This window comes from Oryctolagus cuniculus, chromosome 1, assembly GCF_964237555.1.
Source record: "Oryctolagus cuniculus chromosome 1, mOryCun1.1, whole genome shotgun sequence".
NCBI lineage: Eukaryota > Metazoa > Chordata > Mammalia > Lagomorpha > Leporidae > Oryctolagus > Oryctolagus cuniculus.
Window position 1 is genome coordinate 56,286,718 of NC_091432.1, and position 21,029 is coordinate 56,307,746.

Here is a 21,029-nt window from a genome sequence, read left to right on the forward strand (position 1 = left end):
CTTAGATATATAAATGTATATGAAGTGCCCACAATTAGTTTTCATTCCTTCTGTTAATCATCCCTGAAGTTTGTTCTTACTCCAAATCCCAGCAAGAAGTACTGGAAAGGAAGTTTTGGTTTGTGGTTACTTTCTCATGCCCACATTTGGTTACCAGAAAATGGCCATGAAGCCCAGGATGGTCTTCTAGGGAATATGTAAGCCAGGCAGCAGCTATTGTAGAGAAGTAAAGGGCTAGAGTGAACAGTAGTGAGAAATTCTTCCTGAATCCTTAATTCATAATATGCCTTCATAGATTACTCAACATTTCAGTTAGTTACTTTAAAAAATTAAAAAACAAAAACCTTAAAACCAAGTAAAAAACATGTTAAATTATTAGAAGACATGTTAAAAATGGAGTTTTATGTTTAGGTTGTGATGGATTTTTTTGTATGTTCTAGTTTCAATATTGTCTCCCAACTCTGTACTGCCTACTAACACACAGTACAATTCTAGGTAGTTTTCATGTATTTTCTAAGCCATATTATATAACTTTGAGTTTTAGCTGTTGCTAAAATGCCCATATTGATAAAGTGATCCTAAAGGATTTGTGAGAACCTAAAGGATTAGCAAGTCCCTAAAGGGTTTTATAGCAAACCCAGGGTCGCCAGTTAAAAATGAGTAAGTTGCTGATTGCTAAGCCTATGCTACTGTAAGATACTCTCTAGAGAAATCCTTTGACCACATCTGTGGTTAACTGTGGCCCCTGTGACTTTCTGAACTGCTTCATTCTGCCCGCCCTATGATAATGAATGTTATATGTTCTCACAGAAACTTGCTCCTGGAGTCAGCCAGTTTGCTTACACTTGCGTACAGGACCACCCCATTTGGACAAATCAGCAGTTTTGGGAGACAACTTTTTACAGTGCAGTACAAGAACAAGTTCGCTCCCTGTATCTCTCAGCCAAGGAAGACAATCATGCTCCACATCTGAAGCAAAAGGTAAGAGAAAGGAAGGAGGATACTGACGTGGGTTGAGGATTGGATTCTGGCTTCAAGGAATGCTTAGCTTATGTAGATATTCCCAGGGCAAATGGAAATCTAGCTACTTCCATATACTTAGGGTTTACTTTAGGGAGCCCTGTGCCAAACATCTTTATTCTGTTGATTTCTGACATTGCACTTTTCCACAATAACTTCCTAATGCAATTCTTGACCTCTAGAATTATTATATTTCAGTAAATAAGAATTCCCTGGAAACAGTTGTAGAAAGTTGAGAACATAGAGTAAACTGAGACAGGTGTTAGTTAAGATGCTGGTTAAAACTCCCACATTCCATATTGGAGCTCCTGGGTTTAACCTGGCTCTGGCTCCTGATTCCAACTTCCTGCTAATGCAGACCCTGTGAGAAAGTGGTAATGGTTCAAATGATTGGGTTCCTGACATCCATGAAGGAGACCTGGATTGAGTTCCCAGCCCCAGCTCCAGCTGTTGAAGGCATTTAAAGAAAGAACAAACCTAGCCAGGTACGGTGGTACGCACCTGTAGTCCAGCTACTTGGGAGGCTGAGGCTGGAGATCGCTTGAGTCCAGGAGTTCTGGGCTGTCGTGCGCTATGCCGATCAGGTGTCCACACTAAGTTTGGCATCAATATGGTGACCTCCCAGGAGCGGAGGACCACCAGGTTGCCTAAGGAGGGATGAATCGGCCCAGGTTGGAAAGAACAAACCTAAAATATTTAAGTAAGAGATTCAGGCAAATGACTTCCTCTAAGAAAAGTCAAATTAAAGTTAATTGACTCTAAAATAAATGAAAAATTCAGTAGTTCTGTTGAAAAAAAAAATTCCAGCAATAAACCAGGTCATCTTTTAGGAATATTCTGAGTGTTGCTCTATATTTTGTCAACATAAAATCTTAAGAAAATTCAAATCGTTAAAATCAAGAAAGCTTTTTAATTTGAAAGAGTACTTTCAAATATTCTGAAATTGTAAAATGTTATTTACTAGCTATCTGATCTTGGGCAAAGCAAGTTACCTCTACGTGAATAGCCAGGAATACTTAAAAATTTTAATGTCTGAGAGTTTACTATTAGGAAGTTATCTGTCTCTGGTATAATCAAAGCCACCAGAGGGAGCAGGATGGCCAATGGGAGACAGTAGAAAGAAAAGATCTGGGTGCAGAACCTTAAAAATAAGGTAAACCTGTATATAGGAGTGGGTGGGAGGTGAACAAGAAAGGAGAACAAGTGGAAGTTTTGGAAGGGAAAGAGGACCAGCTAATTGGGAAGTCTTGAGAGATGTCAGGAGGATGGGGTCTGAGGGAAGGCCATTGGTGACGTTGAAGAAAACTGGTTTCCAAGAGTGTGCTGTGCAGAGGTAGAGATGACATTTCACAGGTCTTGGGAGTAAGTAGGTGTAAGAAAGAGAATTATGGACCAAGATTGTCAGAAACTGAAGGGTAAAAAGAGATGACAAGAAAGCAGCATAAAAAAAGTATAAAACCGTTTTTGAAAAGGTCAAGGAAAATGTTTTGGGTTTTTTGCACTTGACTGCATTTGCAAACTAAAACAAAGAAACCAATGAATAGGGAGAAACCAAAAGTTGCAAACAACAGGAAACAAGAAATAATCGAACCTCCAAACCAGAGGAAGTTCAAAGAGAAGGCTCGAGTATAAACATGCATCAGCCTGAGGACCTGTGAGAAGAGGTAAAGGGGTATGGTGCTCATTTGAGGGCACTATAGAAATGAAGGCATATTGTATGTACATGTTCAACTCCTCCAGAAAGAATTCACCGATGTAGATATGATTTAATGAAACTTTTGTTATTTGTAGAGGCAAAAATTAAAGGTTTTATCAGCTAATACACATAAAACACATTGAAGATTCCTGGCACATTGAATAAGTGTTGGAAGTTACCATACTCATGAATTAGATGTCAGTATTGATGCACTTCAGGGTCATTTTTAATTCTGCATGCTAGGCAAGTACATCGCTGCTGATCCTTTCTGACATACTCCCTTTTAAACTGGCCTCAGAAAATAAATGAACCTAAGAGTCCAACAGAAACTACCCAATAGTATTCAAAGATGTTTTTGCCTCATGTGATTTAAGACATTCTATTTGTCTATTTTGAATATTATAGGAACAGAAACTTTAATAACAAATTACTCTGACACCAATGTGATAATCCAGTTATACAAATAAATGTGGCTTATTTGCTTAATTAAATTTGAAATTCACATTTTTTTCAGAACACCAAATGTATTCAATTAAGGGGTAACTTGTAGCAGATGTAAAGATTGTTAGATTGTGATCATGCTACAGAAATAATTGGGTTGTTGGGGTGCTTTTGGTATTTTCTAAGTGGCTGTAATGCTAACATTTATATATCTCAAGCACTCAGAGTGTGCACCTGTCAATATTTACGTATCCTCCCTTCTAAAGAAGTCCATCTCTGAGCTCTAGGTTAAATACTAATGCCTGCTCCTCCAAGATCTGAAGTGCTGTGCAAGATGTGGGTTACTATTATTATTTAACTCCTATTAAAAAGCCCAGGGGCCAGCACTGCAGCACGGTGGGTAAAGCCACCGCCTGCAATGCCAGAATCTCATATGGGTACCAGTTTGTGTCCTGCCTGCTCCAGGTCCACTTCAACTCGCTACCAATGACCTGGGAAAAGCAACAGAAGATGACCCAGCCCTGGCCATTGTGGTCATCTGGGGAGTGAACCAGCAGATGAAAGATCTCTCTCTGTCTCTGTAACTCTGACTTTCAAAATAAATAATAAAAGTTTTTTTAAAAAAAGCCCAGGCCGGCGCCGCGGCTCAATAGGCTAATCCTTCACCTGCGGCGCCGGCACCCCAGGTTCTAGTCCCCAGTCAGGGCACTGGATTCTGTCCCGGTTGCCCCTCTTCCAGGCCAGCTCTCTGCTGTGGCCCGGGAGTGCAGTGGAGGATGGCCCAAGTGCTTGGGCCCTGCACCCCATGGGAGACCAGTGGAAATACCTGGCTCCTGGCTTCAGATCAGTGCGCCAGCTGCAGTGGCCATTGGAGGATGAACCAATGGTAAAGGAAGACCTTTCTCTCTCTCTCTCTCTCTCTCTCTCTCACTGTCCACTCTGCCTGTCAAAAAAAAAAAAAAAAGCCCAGTTATTTATATTCTCATGTGTATGATGATGTTTGATTCCCACATTTATAAGGAAGTTTGGCTATATTTTTTCTGACCTTGGTCATTCCATCTCATTTGCTCAAAGAGCAAGAATAAAACAGAATATTAGCAAATGCTGCTGTAACCAGTAGCTTGAAAGAGATGGAGCCATTGAGGTAAAATAAGTGCAGCGCCGGCGCCGCGGCTCAATAAGCTAATCCTCCGCCTTGCGGCGCCAGCATGCCGGGTTCTAGTCCCAGTCGGGGCGCTGGATTCTGTCCCGGTTGCCCCTCTTCCAGGACAGCTCTCTGCTGTGGCCTGGGAGTGCAGTGAAGGATGGCCCAAGTGCTTGGGCCCTGCACCCCATGGGAGACCAGGATAAGTACCTGGCTGCTGCCATCGGATCAGTGCGGTGCGCCGGCCGCGGCGGCCATTGGAGGGTGAACCAACGGCAAAAAGAAAGACCTTTCTTTCTGTCTCTCTCTCACTTTCCACTCTGCTTGTCAAAAAAAATAAAATAAGTGCAGCAAGACGTTAGCAGTGAGAAACACATAACCATCTATCTGTGCTTTCCGGCTGCTTCCTTGAGTATATCATGTGGTTCCACTGAAGGCCTTTGAATCTGGGGGGAAATGACTAGGTTTTGTTTTGTGGTTGTTATGTTTTGTTTATGTTTTCATTTTTGCTGATACAAGTGTTTAATTATTAAAACACATTCCTTGTTTTTTGAAGCCCACATGAAGTGATGATGGATGGTCTGCTTTGAACTGAGTTGCTTTGTTTTTTAGGATAAGCTTCCTGATGACGAGTATCAGGAGAAGACAGCAATGGACCTCGCAGCTGAGCAGCTACGTCTTTGGCCTACTCTGAGCAAATTAACTCAGCAAGAGCTGGTACAACATGAGGAAAGCACTGTCTTCAGTCAGGCCATCCACTTTGCAAACCTCATGGTTAATCTGCTGGTTCCACTGGACACAAGTAAAAACAAGCTCCTCAGAACATCTGCGCCAGGCGACTGGGAGAGCGGAAGCAACAGCATTGTCACAAATAGGTACTGCAGTGTGAGCTCACGTGACCCTCCCGTTCTTTTTAGAGTCAGTCTTGGCTAAGCAGAGAATATAGAAAGCGTTTGGGGCAGATATTGCTGTACATACTTCAAAAATTAACTATTTTTCCCCATCCTCAGACTTCTTCTTTTATCCCACTAGTCTCAACTACCTTCCACATTTCCCTTTCATGACCTAGTTTTCAGAATGTTATCACCTTCTACGAATCCATCTCATCGATTTCTTTACAAAAAGTGCTCCAAGAAATCACTAGTAAGCTCCTTCTTGTTTAAGTGATTATGTCTCAGCCCCTTTTCCTCAGCTTATCGATGGCATTTGCCTGTAATCGTGTCCTCATTATGCCTTCCCCTCTACCCTCCAGTAACTTCCCATATCACTAAAAATAAAACCCGAAGTCTTTTTTTTTTAAACATTTATTTATTTATTGGAAAGTCAGAGTTAAACAGAGAGAGAAGGAGAAGCAGAGAGAGAAAGGGGGGGGGGGTCTTCCATCTGCTGGTTCACTCCCCAGTTGGTTGCAAAGGCCAGAGCTGGGCCTATTTGAAGCCAGGAGCCTAGAGCTTCCTCCAGGTTTTCCACATGGGTGCAGGGGCCCAAGGACTTGGGCCATCTTCTACTGCTTTCCCAGGCCACAGCAGAGAGCTGTATCCGAAGTGGAGCAGCTGGGACTTGAACCGGTGCCCATATGGGATGCCGGCACTGCAGATGGCAGCTTTACCCACTACGCCACAGCACTTGCTCCCCAAAGTCTTTTTAACATGGTATGTAAAGCCTGACAGGACCTGTCCTCTTGCTACTGCACTGACCTTATTTCCTATTACTCTTTTTTTTTTTCTCATTTTTTTGAAGATTTATTTGAAAGGCAGAGTTAGAAAGAGAGGGAGAAAGAAAGATCTTCCTTCCCATTGGTTCACTCCCTAAATCGCTACAATGACCAGGGCAGGGCCAGGTTGAAGCCAGCGGCCAGGAGCTTCTTCCTGGTCTCCCATGTGGGTGCAAGAGCCCAAGGACTTGGACCATATCCCACTGCTTTCCCAGGCATATGAGCAGGTAGCTGGTTTGGGAGTGGAGCAGCCAGTGAATCAGTGCCCATATGGGATGCCAGATGCAAGTGGCAGTTTAACCCACTGTGCCACAGTACTAGCCTATTCCTATCACTCTTGTGTCAACCAGACTGGTCTCCCTGTTCCTGCTAATCTTCAAACTTACTGTTCTCTCAATCTAGAAGACCCACTAAAATAGTCACAAAAATCACTCTGACTTCATTTAGATCTCTATTGAAATGTCACCCACCCACGGAGGCCTTCCTGACTTCCCTATCACCATCTCCTACCTTGCTTTATTTTTCTTTCTCAGCATTTCCTACACTTGATTTATTGTCATGTATTTGTTTGTTGTCTGTTTCCTTTGTTTTGTTCATTACTGTATGCTCAAACTCTTTGCATATAGTAAGTACTCGATAAGTATTTGCTTGAACAGATGATTAAATGAATGAATGAATGATCCACAACATCCTGGTAGTTCTAGTTCTAGTTCTTGTTGCACATAATGTGTACAGTGATCCATCAGCAATGGTGGATGTTCTCCTTTGCATTGAGTTGCTTTGTTTTTTAGGATGAGCTTTCTGATGACTAATATCAGAAGACAGTAATGGATGTGGCAGCTGAGCAGCTGCATCTGTGGAAGCTTCCCTTTTCTTCCCTTTCCCAGTCTCTCTGCCAAACCTCTTCATACTCTTGGAAAACTCATTCATATGCCTAAACCCCTAGTCCTAACCTCTCAGTCTCCCTATCCCCAAGGAACTTTATTTTTTGTCAAGAACATCTCAAGAGTTTCTGGCCTTCAAACCAAGACAACTTGGAATTAACTTTTTTTTTTAACTTTTATTTAATGAATATAAATTTCCAAAGTACAGCTTATGGGTTACAATGGCTTCCCCCCCATAACGTCCCTCCCACCCGCAACCCTCCCCTTTCCCACTCCCTCTCCCCTTCCATTCACATCAAGATTCATTTTCGTTTCTCTTTATATACAGAAGATCAGTTTAGCATACATTAAGTAAAGATTTCAACAGTTTGCTCCCACACAGAAACATAAAGTGAAAAATACTGTTTGAGTACTCGTTATAGCATTAAATCTCAATGTACAGCACACTAAGGACAAAGATCCTACATGAGGAGTAAGTGCACAGTGACTCCTGTTGTGGACTTAACAAATTGACACTCTTGTTTATGGCATCAGTAATCACCCTAGGCTCTTGTCATGAGCTGCCAAGGCTATGGAAGCCCCCTGACTTCACTGACTCTGATCATATTTAGACAAGGCCATGGTCAAAGTGGAAGTTCTCTCCTCCCTTCAGAGAAAGGTACCTCCTTCTTTGATGACCTGTTCTTTCCACTGGGATCTCACTCGCGGAGATCTTTCATTTAGGTTTTTTTTTCCCCCCAGAGTGTCTTGGCTTTCCATGCCTGAAATACTCTCATGGGCTTTTCAATCAGATCCGCATGCCTTAAGGGCTGATTCTGAGGCCAGAGTGCTGTTTAGGACATCTGCCATTCTATGGGTCTGCTGTGTATCTCACTTCCCATGTTGGATTGTTCTCTCCCTTTTTTATTCTATCAGCTAGTATTTGCAGACACTATTCTTGTTTATGTGATCCCTTTGGTTCTTAGTCCTATCATTATGATCAATTGTGAACAGAAATTGATCACTGGGACTAGTGAGATGGCATTGGCACATGCCACCTTGATGGGATTGAATTGGAATTCCCTGGTATGTTTCTAACTCTACCGTTTGAGGTAAGTCAGCTTGAGCATGTCCCGAATTGCACATCTCTTCCCTCTCTTATTCCCACTCTTATATTTAACAGTGATCACTTTTCAGTTAAGTTTCAGCACTTAAGAAGAATTGTGTATTGATTACAATATTCAACCAAAAGTATTAAGTAGAACAAACAAAAAAAATACTAAGAGGGATAACATATTAAGTTGTTCATCAATAGTCAGGGTGAGGGCTGATCAAGTCACCGTTTCTCATAGTGTTCATTTCACTTTAACAGGTTATTTTACAAACATTTTCAAGAGCATAGATTTCTTGTTTGTTCCTTTGTAGTTTCTAGTTCATCCTTTATTTTATGTGAACAACATAGCCTAGGCCCTTATCATTTCAAGGCATAATTACAATAATACTCTCTTGGTTGCTTCAGTTGTCTCATTTTTTTATTCCTCTTTCTGTAATTATCTGCCCTACTACCAAAAGAACCTTCCTGAAACAACACTTACATATTCCTTTACTGCTCATAATCCCAGAGGACTCTGCTTGATTCTGGACTCACTAGCTTGATTTTTTTAAGTTGTTCCTGAGTCATCCCCAACTTTATTTCGCATTTCCATTTAAGTTGATCTCCATTATGACCACCAGTAACCATAATTTCATTTTCCTTTGAAGTTGTCACAGGGCAGGCATTTGGCACAGCAGTTTAGACTCTGCTTAAGACTTTTCGTATCCCTGGTTTCCAGCTCTACTCCCAATTCTACCTTCCCGCTACTGTGCACCCTGGGAGGCAGCAGGTGGTGGCTCTAATACTTGGGTTCCTGCCACCCATGTAGGAGACCTGGATTGAATTCTGGCTTCAACATGGCCATGGCTCCACTGGGATATTCAGGGAGGAACCAGCAAATGGGAGATCTCTGTTCTTTGTCCTTTTCCCTCTCTCCCCTGTCTCTCTCCACCTTTCAAATAAATTAAATAAATTATTTTTTAAAATAAAATTATCATTTTAGATGACCATCTTCTCCCAAAGTCTGCATAGTGAGTGGCTAAGACACTTGAGTTCTTTAATGATTTGGGATGTCATATTCTCTGTTTATCTTTAGCACTGATTTGGTTAATATGAATGGCTTCGGAGGAAAAAGAAGTGAGGAGATTAGACCAAAGGAGTCTTTCCCATGATTGGCTATCTGATTTACTGAATAATGGGGTTGAAGAAACAACAAATGCAGAGGTTGAGCTTTCCTATCTGCTGCATTTTAGATTTGTTCTCTTCTCTTACATGATTTTCTCACCTTCAGAATAATAATGGCTTCAGAGTGACCAGAAGAGTTGTGATTTACTCAGATAATTATTGACAAGAAAATCGTTCATAAAATATTTTGGGCTTTCCATGTAGAAGAATATACTAAAAAAAAAGTTATTTTACTTAAGCCGACGCCACGGCTCAATAGGCTAATCCTCCGCCTAGTGGCACCGGCACACCAGGTTCTAGTCCCGGTCGGGGCGCCAGATTCTGTCCCAGTTGCCCCTCTTCCAGGCCAGCTCTCTGCTGTGGCCAGGGAGTGCAGTGGAGGATGGCCCAAGTATCTGGGCCCTGCACCCCATGGGAGACCAGGAGAAGCACCTGGCTCCTGCCTTCGGATAGGCATGGTGCGCCAGCCACGGCGGCCATTGGAGGGTGAACCAACAGCAAAAGGAAGACCTTTCTCTATGTCTCTCTCTCTCTCACTGTCCACTCTGCCTGTTAAAAAAAAAAAAGTTATTTTACTTTGCTTACTAGAGAACATGTTGCACATTACTTGGGCCCCATGTGGTAATTAACTTGGAGGACAATTATTTTTGGAAGGTTCAGATAGCAGATTATAAATAAAAGAGTCCCCATTTGCGTTATTTTCTGTAGTTCCAGAGTTCATCTTGGGAGAGTGACAGAAGGTATTCATTACAAAAACAAATCTGGGTCTGAAGGATAATGCTTGACAATTGTTTCCAAATGTAGGCAAGTAGAACACTGTATTTCACTATCACTTATAAAGAAGGACTGGAGGGGCCAGTGCCATCCTCTACCTGCGGTGCTGGCATCCTGTGTGGGCGCCAGTTCTAGTCCCAGCTGCTCCTTTTCCGATCCAGCTCTCTGCTGTGGCCTGGGAAAGCAGTGGAGGATGACCCAAGTTCTTGGGCCCCTGCACCCACATGGGAGACCGGGAGGAAGCACCTGGCTCCTGGCTTCAGATCGGCAAAGCTCCAGCCATTGTGGCCTTTTGGGGAGTGAACCAGTAGATGGAAGACCTTTCTCTCTGTCTCTCCCTCTGTCTGTAACTCTATCTCTCAAATAAATAAATAAAATCTTAAAAAAAAAAAAAAAAGACTGGAAAGGGTCGGCACTGTGATAGCGGGTAAAGCTGCTGCCTGCAGTACCAGCATCCCATATGGGCACTGGTTCGACTCCCGGCTCCTCTACTTCCAATCCAACTCTCTGCTATGGCCTGAGAAGGCAGTAGAAGATGGCCCAAGTCCTTGGACCCCTGGACCTATGTGGGAGACCCAGAAGAAGCTCCTGGTTCCAGCCATTGTAGCCTGTTGGGAAGTGAACCAGCAGATGGAAGGTGCCTCTCTCTCCCTCCCTCTTTCTCTGCCCCTCCTTCTCTCCGTGTAACTCTGACTTACAAATAAATAAATAAATTTTAAAAGAAAAAATAAAGTACAGAAATGTAAAGGCAAACATATATGCCAGTTTCTTTAAAAAATAAAAAAAAGAAGGACTGGAGTTAAGTGAGCCTCCGACTTGAGTACATATCTCTGTGAGCAAGTTTCATTTGCTGTGTTAATGCACTCTGATAGAGTTGTCATTTGTTGCAGTTGAGTACTGATCATGGATTTCTTTGTCTTAGTATTGCAGGAAGTGTTGCTGAGAGCTATGATACGGAGAGTGGGTTTGAAGATTCAGAGAATGACATTGCCAACTCTGTTGTGCGGTTCATTACGCGATTTATTGACAAGGTTTGTACGGAGAGTGGAGTGACTCAGGATCACATCAAGAGCCTCCATTGCATGATACCAGGTAATAATCTTGCAAATATTAGAGAATCAGGACATAGGAGATAACCAAGTTCCAACATAACACCTGTAATATTTATCTTCCAGGTAGTTTTCCACTTATTAGTTTGCTATTTATTTGTGATTAACTTTTTAAATGTTTTTAAGTTATGGTAACATATATGTAACAAAAATTGCCATTTCAACCAGTTTAAATGTACATTTCAATGGATTAATTACATTCAGAATGTTATGCAACCCTTATCACTATCTATTTCCAAAAACTATCTCATCACCACAAGCATTCTGTACCCATTAAGTAATAACCACTTGTATCCTCACTCCCTACCATCTGGCAACATCTAATCTACTATCTGTCACTATGAATTTGTCTATTCTAGATATTTTTTGTACATGGGATCATACAATATTTGTACCTTTGTGTGTGCTGGCTTCTTTCATTTAGTGTAATGTTTTCTAGAATCAGCAGTGGGCTAGCATATCTCAGAATTTTATTCTGTTTATAGCTAAATAATATTCCATTGTATCAGTAGACCACTTTTAATCCATTTATTTGTTGGTAGGCACTTGGGTTATTTATATACTCTTGGCTATTGTGAATAATGCTATTATGAACATTCATGTGCATGTATCTATTTGAGTCCTTGTTTTCAGTTCTTTTTGGTGTATTACCTAAAGTGTAACTTTTGGGTCATTTGGTAATTCTGTTTAACTTTTTGATGAATTGCCAAAGTTACTTGTTTTTAGTTCTGAAATATCAGGAATTTGCCTTTATCTGTTTATTTTGTGCTCTTTCATTTTGAATACTCTGACTCATCCTAGGAATTGTAGCCATGCACATTGAGACCCTAGAGGCAGTGCATCGAGAGAGTAGAAGACTTCCACCTATACAGAAGGTACATGCTTTCAGAGAATAACATCTCTTCTTAAAAACAGCAACAATAGACTGTTGCACTCTACAAAGTACTTTCTCCTAACCTTTTACTGAGACCAGCTCCAGTTTTAATGATATATTAAACTTTCAGAGCAGTTTGTCATGTAGAACCTTATAAAAATGATACCAAACTAGGAACAGTATCCTTTCTTGGATTCAACAAAGGAGCAATAATAACCTCTTGTTGTCTACTTTTATAAGCAGGGCATGAATTATCAACAGTTCTAACTTCTAAACCCAACGCAGGATATTTTTCCCTGCCTACTTACCAAAGATAAAGAGGGTTGAAAGCAATTACTATAAAAGCACCAAGTTTGTAGTCTATTAAAAATTCAGAGTCCTGAACTGGAGAGCCCTGAGACATGGCCTGGAAATCTGTTTTTTAACAAGCTTCCTAGATCATTATTTTGTAGCTAGTCTAGCACCATCTAAGGACTGGCGCTCAGAAACCTCTCTCCTGTATAACAGAATTGATAAAAATAACAGAATTATTAAAAATAAATTCAAAATAGAGATCAGAAGCCAGAGAGATAGGAAAGCTAATCTAGCAAAAACCTGATATATATTATATTTGATCTTATATTTTTTTCTTTCCATTTAGCCCTGTGCTTCCTATAGCCAACAAAAGGAATAGTGTTGATTCATATAGTTTTTATTGCTTAATCAAAAATAAGCATATTAATCCTTCAGGAGTGGTGTATTTCTTTTCCCAGCCCTAAAATCTCTAAGGAATGTTATCATGTGGTTCCTCATATAAAAGGAGCTGAGTCAGGATTTCCCAAGATGTTAAAACGATAACTACTTGGCAGAATGACAGGGCTTTTTAAAACCTCTTCATTTTTTTCTAAATATTTTGTTTCCAATTTGCAAAAGTAATAATGCCATTTGTTTAAAATTCAAACATGAAAGAAATACGTTGTATAAAATTAAAGTCTTCCATAGTCCTTCCTACCCCACACACAACTCCACCTTGAACCCTATGGTATTTTTTCTTTATCCAAAAAAAGAGAGAGAGAAAAAAGGATCATTCTTATTTATTGGTTTGCAATTTGTTTTTTTTTTAATGTAACAGTGTATTCTAGCACATATAGATCAAAGTGGTTTTTTTAGAGTTTGCCAGATGTTCCTTTGAATGGGTATTTGAAACAACGAGTTTTTTCCAGTGACTCCACAGTTAATAAGCAATGCTTCCAAGAATCTTTTCACACTTGGATGTAGAAACCTCATTTCTGCTTCTTCCCAAATCTGCTTACTCATCATTTTGTTACCTGGGAAATCTGGCTCAAGTATTTTAGATGTATAACTGTCTTGGGGGCGGGGAACTTTTTTTCTGCTAATATCCATTTGGATATTTATAACAACATTCATGGGCCAATACAAAATTAACAACTTAAAAATTAGCCTGCTGTAGACTTATTTAATTAAGTCCCAACTGCAGGACCAGACCAAATAACTTTGTAAGCCTTATATGGCCAACAGGCCTGACATTCTCCACCCATGGTCTAAGTCTTGGAAACCCCATAAGAGTAGTGTTTAAAATACTTTCTATATTGTTAGCCCAAGATTCTTAGACCTGCACTGCTGCCAGGAGAAGAAATTGTATGTGAAGGTCTTCGGGTCCTACTAGATCCTGATGGAAGAGAAGAAGCCACTGGAGGTCTTCTTGGAGGCCCACAGCTGCTGCCGGCAGAAGGAGCCTTGTTCCTGACCACATACAGAATTCTCTTCAGAGGGGCTCCCCATGATCAACTGGGTATGACTCCTGATACACTGTCTGAACTCAGTCATCTGTGTGGTACGTGAGGTTTTGATGCAGTTTGTGCACAGTGACTTGCAGATAATTTGAAATCCAAAGTAAGCCTTTTTGCCACACAGGTTGGGGATACTTTTATCTGTAGAAGATAATTATAATTTGGGTCATAAATTTTTACTTGAAGAACAAAGGCTGTCTTGTAAATGTTCCTGAGGCAGATTATTGTTACCTAGGGTGGTCACAATAACTGACTTTTAAATATGCCCCTGCTGACTTATCCCAACTTGGGACAGCACTAATCAACCCTGCTTCCCTCTCAGCAAGCAACTTTTCTTCCTCTCATAAACTCCCAAAACTACTATTTCTATTTTCTACGACTCTATGCAACCTTCTATATTAGGAAGGAATAGCATGCCCTATCCAAAAGTAATCTGCATTAACTTCTTAAAATCACTGTAGTCTCTCTATAAAATATTCTTACTGATTGGAAAAGTACATAAGGTTTTGGGCCAGACTATTGGACTACAAGTCAAATACCTCAAATTCAGATTGCTACTAAGGAATCTTGATATTTGAAATAAGTCACCTAACTCCTATGGACTTAATTTTCTGCTATTTTAGAAAATTGGGCTTTCATTGGTGGTAATCCAGTAATTTTCACACTTAGATGCATGTTTGAATTACCTGGGAAGCTTGAAATTACGTGTCAATTTCTGGCCCAAACCCCAAATAGTTGAATTAGAATCTGAAGCAATAAGAATGGGGAGACCTAGGCATCTGTATACTTTTTAAGCCCCACAAGTAAATATGATGAATTCTGAAAGTTGAAAACCATTGTGCTAGATGGTCCTTCTTCCTGTGAAAACATTTGATAGCATTTAGTGAGTATGCACTATGTGCTATGCATTTTGTTGAACAATGAAACTCAGATGTAAAAAAATGTATTTAGACTATTTTTGAAGACTTTTTTAAAAGAATTGTCTAATTCAGTTTGAAAGGCAGAGTTATAGAGAGTGACAGAGAGTGAGAGAGCTCTTCCATCTACTGGTTCACTCTCCAAATGGCCACAACTGCCGGGGCTGGGCCATGCCAAAGCCAGGAGCTTCTTCTGGATCTTCCACATGGGTGCAGCAGCCCAAGCACTTGGGCCTTCTCTGCTGCTTTCCCAGACACATTAGCAGGGAGTTGAATAGGAAGTGGAGCAGCCAGGACTCAAACCAGTGCTCATATAGGATGGCAGCATTACAAGCAGCTGCTTAACCCCCTATGCCACAGCACCATCCAGCTCTTTAAAATCTTAATAGTTATATTATTCCTAGGTTTAATAGAATCAAGATGGTTTAAACTATTGGTCATAAAAGATTGCTTACCATACAATATAGTAAAAAAGCTACAAAATTCAGTTGGGTCTGACATAGTACCTCTTAGGATGCCCACATCCAAAACTGGAATGCTGGTTCAAGTCCTGGCTACTCTACTTCCAATCCACCTTCCTACTAACATGCCTGGAAAAGCAGTGGATAATGCGTGCCTGCCACCCATATGGCAAACTAGGATGGAGTTCTGAGCTCCATTGCTGGCCCTTGTAGGCATTTGGGGAGCAAGCCAGTGGATTGAAGGTCTCTCTCTCTGTGTTTCAATATATGCATACACTGTGTAATGTGCAACCAGGGTAAACATCTCTATCTCCTCAAACATTTAACATTTCTTTATGGTGAAAATTTTCAAAATCCTTTCCTCTAGTTTTTTTAGAGAAAAATACACAGTAGATCATCATTATCTATAATCACCCTACTTTACAATAGAACACCAGAACTTTTTACTTCTATCTATAGCTTAGCACCCACAACTCTCCCTCCATGTACTCTCCCCAGCCTGTAAACCATCATTATTGAGATAAACTTTTTAATTTATTTTTTAAAAAGATTTAGTTATTAGAAAAAGTGACAGAGAGAGATCATCCACCTGCTGATTTAATGGCTGCAACAGCCAGGACTCAGTCAGGCTGAAGTCAGGAGCCAGGAGCCAGGAGCTCCATCTGGGCCTCCCTCATGGATAGCAGGGGACTAGTAAGTGCTGCTTTCCCAGGCACATTACCAGAGAGCTGTATTGAAAAGTGAAGCAACCAGGACTCGAAACGGCACTCCAGTATAGGATGCCAGCATTATAAAAGGCAACTTTACCTGCTACACCAACAGCCCAAGACCAACTCTTTAGACTCCACATGTGAGTGAGATCATGTGATACATGTATTTCTGTGCCTGGCTTATTTAGTTAACATCACAACCCCTACTCCCATCCATGTTGTTGAAAATAACAGAATTTCATTCTTTTTATGGCTGAGTAATAATATGTACCAACTTTATTTTTTATTTGAGAGGCAGAGTTACAGAAAGAGAGGGAGAGACCCCAAAAGACAGGTCTTCCATCTGCTGGTTCACTCCCCAAGGGACCACAACAGCTAGGACTGGGCCAGGCTAAAGCCAGGAGCCAGGAGCTTCTTCCAGGTCTCACATGAGTTCAGGGGCCCAAGCACTTGGGCCATCCTCCACTGCTTTTCCAGGTCCATTAGCAGGGAGATGGATCAGAAGTGGAGCAGCCAGGTTTCTAACCGGCATCCATATGGAGTGCCAGCATCTCAGGCGGCAGCTTAATCTGCTGTGCCACAGTGCTGGCCCCTGTGCACCATATTGTTCTATCCATTCATCAGTGGATGGACATTTACATTGTTTCCATGTCTTGGCTATTATGACTAGTGCTGTAATAAACGTCTCAGTGCACATGGCTCTTCCACAGACTGATTTCATTTCCCTTGAGTGGACACCAGCTGTGGGAATTGCTGGACCTCACAATAGTTCTACATTTAGTTTTTTTGAGGAACTGCCCACTGTTTTCCAAACTGGCTATCCTGTTTTAAGTTCCCACCAACAGTGTGCAAGGATTCCCTTTTGTCTGCATCCTCACCAGAACTTGTTACCGTTTGTCCTCTTAATAATTATCATTCTAACTTGGGTGAGATAATATCTCATTGTGGCTTTGATTGCATGTCCCTGATGATTAGTGATGTTGAGCATTTTTTTATGTACCTGTTGCTATTTGTATGTCTTCCTTTGAAAAATGCGTTTACATTTACTATTTTTTAATTAGGTTGTTTAAGGTTTTTTGCTATTGAATTGTTTTCTTTTAAAATCTGATTGTTGGCAGATGTGTAACTTAGAAGCTACTGTTCTGTAGCTTGTTTCCTTTCACTATGTTGTTTCCTTTACTGTGAAAAATCTCTTTAGTTTGATGAGATCCCATTTGTCTATTTTTGCTTATGTTTCCTGTGCTTTTAGGGTCTGATCCAAAAATTCTTACCCACTCCAATGTACTGATCTATCTCTCCTGTGTTTTATTCTAGTAAGTTCAAAAATTCAGGTCTTAAATTTAGTTCATTAATCCATTTTTAATTGATTTTTGTGCTTAGTGAAGGACCAGGGTCTGGTTTCTTTGTTTTGCATACAGATATTCAGATTTTCTAACACTATTTATTCAAAAGACTGTGTTTATTCTAATGGGTATTCTTAGCAAATTTGTCAGAGATTATTTGGCTTTAGATGCATGAGGTTATTTCTAGAATATCTATTCTGTTCCATTGGTCTACGTACCTGTTTTTATGTCAGTTACATGCTGTTTTAATTACTGTAGCTCTGTAATATATTTTAAAGTCAAGGAGTGTCTTCTTTGTGCTCAAGATTGCTTTGACTGTTCAGAGTCTTCTGTGATTCCATAAAAGTTTTAGTATTTTTTTTTCTAGTTGTGAAAAATGTCATTGGTGTTTTTTTTGATAGAGATTGTATTGAATCTGTGAGTCAATTTGAGTGGTATAGACATTTTAACTATTGATTCTTCCACAAATGTCTTTCCATTTCTATGTGTTCTCTTCAGTTTCTCCCGTCAGCATGTTGTAGTTTTCATTGCGTAGGTCTTTCACCTATTTGGTTAAATTTAGCACTAGAGAGTTGCTTTGTAGCTATTGGAAATGGGATTGCTTGATTTCTTTTTCAGGGAATTCGCTATTCATGTATAGTAACACTGATTTTTGTATGTTGATTTTGTATTTGGTAACTTTGCTGAATTTGCTTATTAGTTTTTTTCTTTTGTTTTGTTTTGTTTTTTAACAGGCAGAGTGGACAGTGAGAGAGAGAGACAGAGAGAAAGATCTTCCTTTGCCGTTGGTTCACCCTCCAATGGCTGCCGCGGCTGGCGCACCGCGCTGATCCGATGGCAGGAGCTAGGTGCTTCTCCTGGTCTCCCATGGGGTGCAGGGCCCAAGCACTTGGGCCATCCTCCACTGCACTCCCTGGCCACAGCAGAGAGCTGGCCTGGAAGAGGGGCAACTGGGACAGAATCCGGCGCCCCTACTGGGACTAGAACCCGGCATGCTGGCGCCGCAAGGCGGAGGATTAGCCTAGTGAGCCGTGGCATCAGCCGCTTATTAGTTCTAATAGATTTTTTTCTTTTTCTTTTTTCTTTTTTTGGTGAAGTCTTTGGGGTTTTCTATTTATAAGATCATATCTTCTGCAAGCAATAACAATTTGACTTCCTCCTTTTTTTTTAAGATTTATTTTATTTATTTGAAAGACAGAGTTAGAGAGAGAGAGACAGAGAGAGAGGTCTTCCATCTGCTGGTTCTCTCCACAGATGGCCATAACAGCCGGAGCTGAGCAGATCCAAAGCCAGGAGCCAGGAGCTTCTTTTGGGTCTCCTACATGGGTGCAGGGGCCAAAGGACAAAACTTATTCATTACTTCTTCTGCTATCCCAGGCATTAGCAGAGCGCTGGATCAGTAGAGGAGCAGCTGGGACTAGAATGGGCACCCATATGGGATGCTGGTGCTTCAGGCCAGGACTTTAACATGCTGTGCCACAGCGCTCGTGCCGCTTGACTTATTCCTTTCTAACTTAGATACCTTCTATTTCTTTGTCTTTTCTGATTGCCCTGGCTGGGTCTTCCTATACTATTTTAGATTAAAGTGGTGAACGTAGGCATCTTTGTCTTGTTCCAGATCTTAACAGAGAAAACCTTCATCTTTTCCCTTTTTAGTATGATGTTAACTATTGAGTTTTTTTATATGGCCTTTATTGTGTTAGGTATACTCCTCCCATACTTAATTTGGTTAAAGTTTGTATCATGAAGGGATACTATTTTATCAAAGTCTTTTGGTGCATCTGTGAGTATAATCACAGGATTTTTATTCTTCATTCTATTGGTGTATTATATCGAGTTTATTAATTTACATATTTTGAACCACCCTTGTATCAATGAATCTCACTTGATCCTGGCAAATAATCCTTTTAATGTGTTATTGGATTCAGTTTGCTAGTATTTTGCTGAGGATTTGTATCTACATTCATCAAGAATATCAGCTGGTAGCTTTCTGTCGTTGTTGTTGTGTCATTGTCTGGTTTGAGTATAAAGGTATAATGCTGGACACACTGATTAAGTTTGGAAGAATTACTCCCTCTTATATTTTTGAACTTAAGTGGAATAGGTGTTAATTCTTAAAATGTTTGTCACTTGGCTTTAGCTCTTGCGGAGACAACCTGGTATGTAAATAGATAGCTTTCTACAAGCCTGCTGTAAGCCCTCATGTTTCTTCACTTAGTGTGCAGTCTCATGTTGTACTCTGTTTTTCCTTATAAATTTTGTGTTAATTTCACTTTTTAGGCAAATATTTATCAGACAAAATTTACTTGCTTTTTTATTTCTCTATAGGAATCTGATCATGTCACATATGTTATATGTTATATAAGTGTAGGTTGTTTACATCCTGTATACATCCTGATTTTGCTTAGCCTCCAAGCATCAGCTTAATGTAAGATGGTAGAATTTTTTAGGTTCGGTATTTTGTTTTGACAGGCAGAGTGGACAGTGAGAGAAAGAGACAGAGAGAAAGGTCTTCCTTTTCCGTTGGTTCACCCCGCAATGGCTACTGCGGCCGGTGCACTATAGCCAGCACACCGCACTGATCCGAAGCCAGGAGCCAGGTGCTTCCTCCTGGTCTCCCATGCGGGTGCAGGGCCCAAGCACTTGGGCCATCCTCCACTGCATTCCCGGGCCATAGCAGAGAGCAGGATAGGAAGAGGAGCAACTGGGACAGAATCCGGCGCCCCAATAGGGACTGGAACCCAGGGTGTCAGTGCTGCAGCACCAGCCTTAGGTTCAGTATTGATAAATCCAGGGAATGAGAAAGTCTGGTGATGATAAATGGATAAATGTGCAGCCTGAGTCAGGTAAGCCTAGTTTAAATCATGCCCTTCTGACCTAACAACCATGAAACCTTATCATTACTATTTCTATGATATTATCTGTGCCTTTGCCATAAAGGCCTCCCTCTTGCCCTTTGTAAATCCAAATGCCATGCTCTCTTCAAACTCACCTCTCCTCTCACTTCTTCCAACAAATATTCTCTACCCTCCCACATACAGAGATCTCCTTTTCTGAAGTACACAAGCCTTTGTAGTCTATTTCCTAAAACCTAGGAGTTAATCACGTGATGTTACCCTGCATGTGCTTCTCCTCCTAGAGGGAGCTGGAAACTCTATAAGGGAGCCTTTGTGTGTGGTACTTCTTTTCTAGACTTTCATTGTCATAACCTTGGGATTGATAAATAATTATTTATTTCTTCCCATTCTTTAAACTCTTAAAATTCCTGGGCTTAAGACCATTCCTGTTTCCAAAGGCAAATACAATCATACATATATGGCTCCTTTTACTGCATATGGAAACAAACTTCAAAAAACCTATTCTGTTGCTCTGTCCTTTCATTAACTATCCTACCTTTCCTATAAGGTTGCCTTAAACTGGGTGATTTATGTGGCACATAGTAAGTTGGGGGGTAGAACATAGGCAAGTGGTCTGTGACAGTTCCTTCACTTTGGGAGAGGATTATGTCTCAGAAGTAAATTGCCATGCAGTAAAATTAATGATTGTGGCTCTAGAACCATGGCACATTTCCCCTCACTGCATTCCTGGGCATTGTCCTGTTTAGATACATCCAGCCACCAGAGGCTGCTTCAGTGAGCCACAGAGATTGTAGACAAGAGTGGTGAAGTTCTCTTGCTGTCTTCCCGCAGTTGGCGAGCAGACAGTCATGCGTAGCTTTCCCATTGCCTCCATCACCAAGGAGAAGAAAATCACAGTGCAGAACCAGCTACAGCAGAACATGCAAGAAGGACTGCAGATCACATCAGCATCTTTTCAGGTATAAAGAAAGGAAACCGTCCTACTGTTTAAACATTTTCACTAATCCTCTGTGGTAATGGTTGGCACTAGAAGAAGA

At 40.8% G+C, this 21,029-nt stretch overlaps 1 protein-coding gene across 7 annotated transcripts in view; it reads left to right on the top strand.

Annotated features, from left to right (window-relative positions):
- SBF2 (SET binding factor 2) overlaps positions 1 to 21,029 on the top strand; it is a 523,890-nt gene that overhangs the window by 414,698 nt on the left and 88,163 nt on the right. For all 7 annotated transcript variants that reach the window (XM_070073459.1, XM_008266103.4, XM_002708809.5 and 4 more), the window contains 6 exons: positions 811 to 981; positions 4,914 to 5,176; positions 10,853 to 11,022; positions 11,841 to 11,914; positions 13,510 to 13,705; positions 20,824 to 20,951. In XM_070073459.1, coding sequence (XP_069929560.1) covers positions 811 to 981; positions 4,914 to 5,176; positions 10,853 to 11,022; positions 11,841 to 11,914; positions 13,510 to 13,705; positions 20,824 to 20,951 — 1,002 coding nt within the window. The remainder of the gene's footprint in view (positions 1 to 810; positions 982 to 4,913; positions 5,177 to 10,852; positions 11,023 to 11,840; positions 11,915 to 13,509; positions 13,706 to 20,823; positions 20,952 to 21,029) is intronic.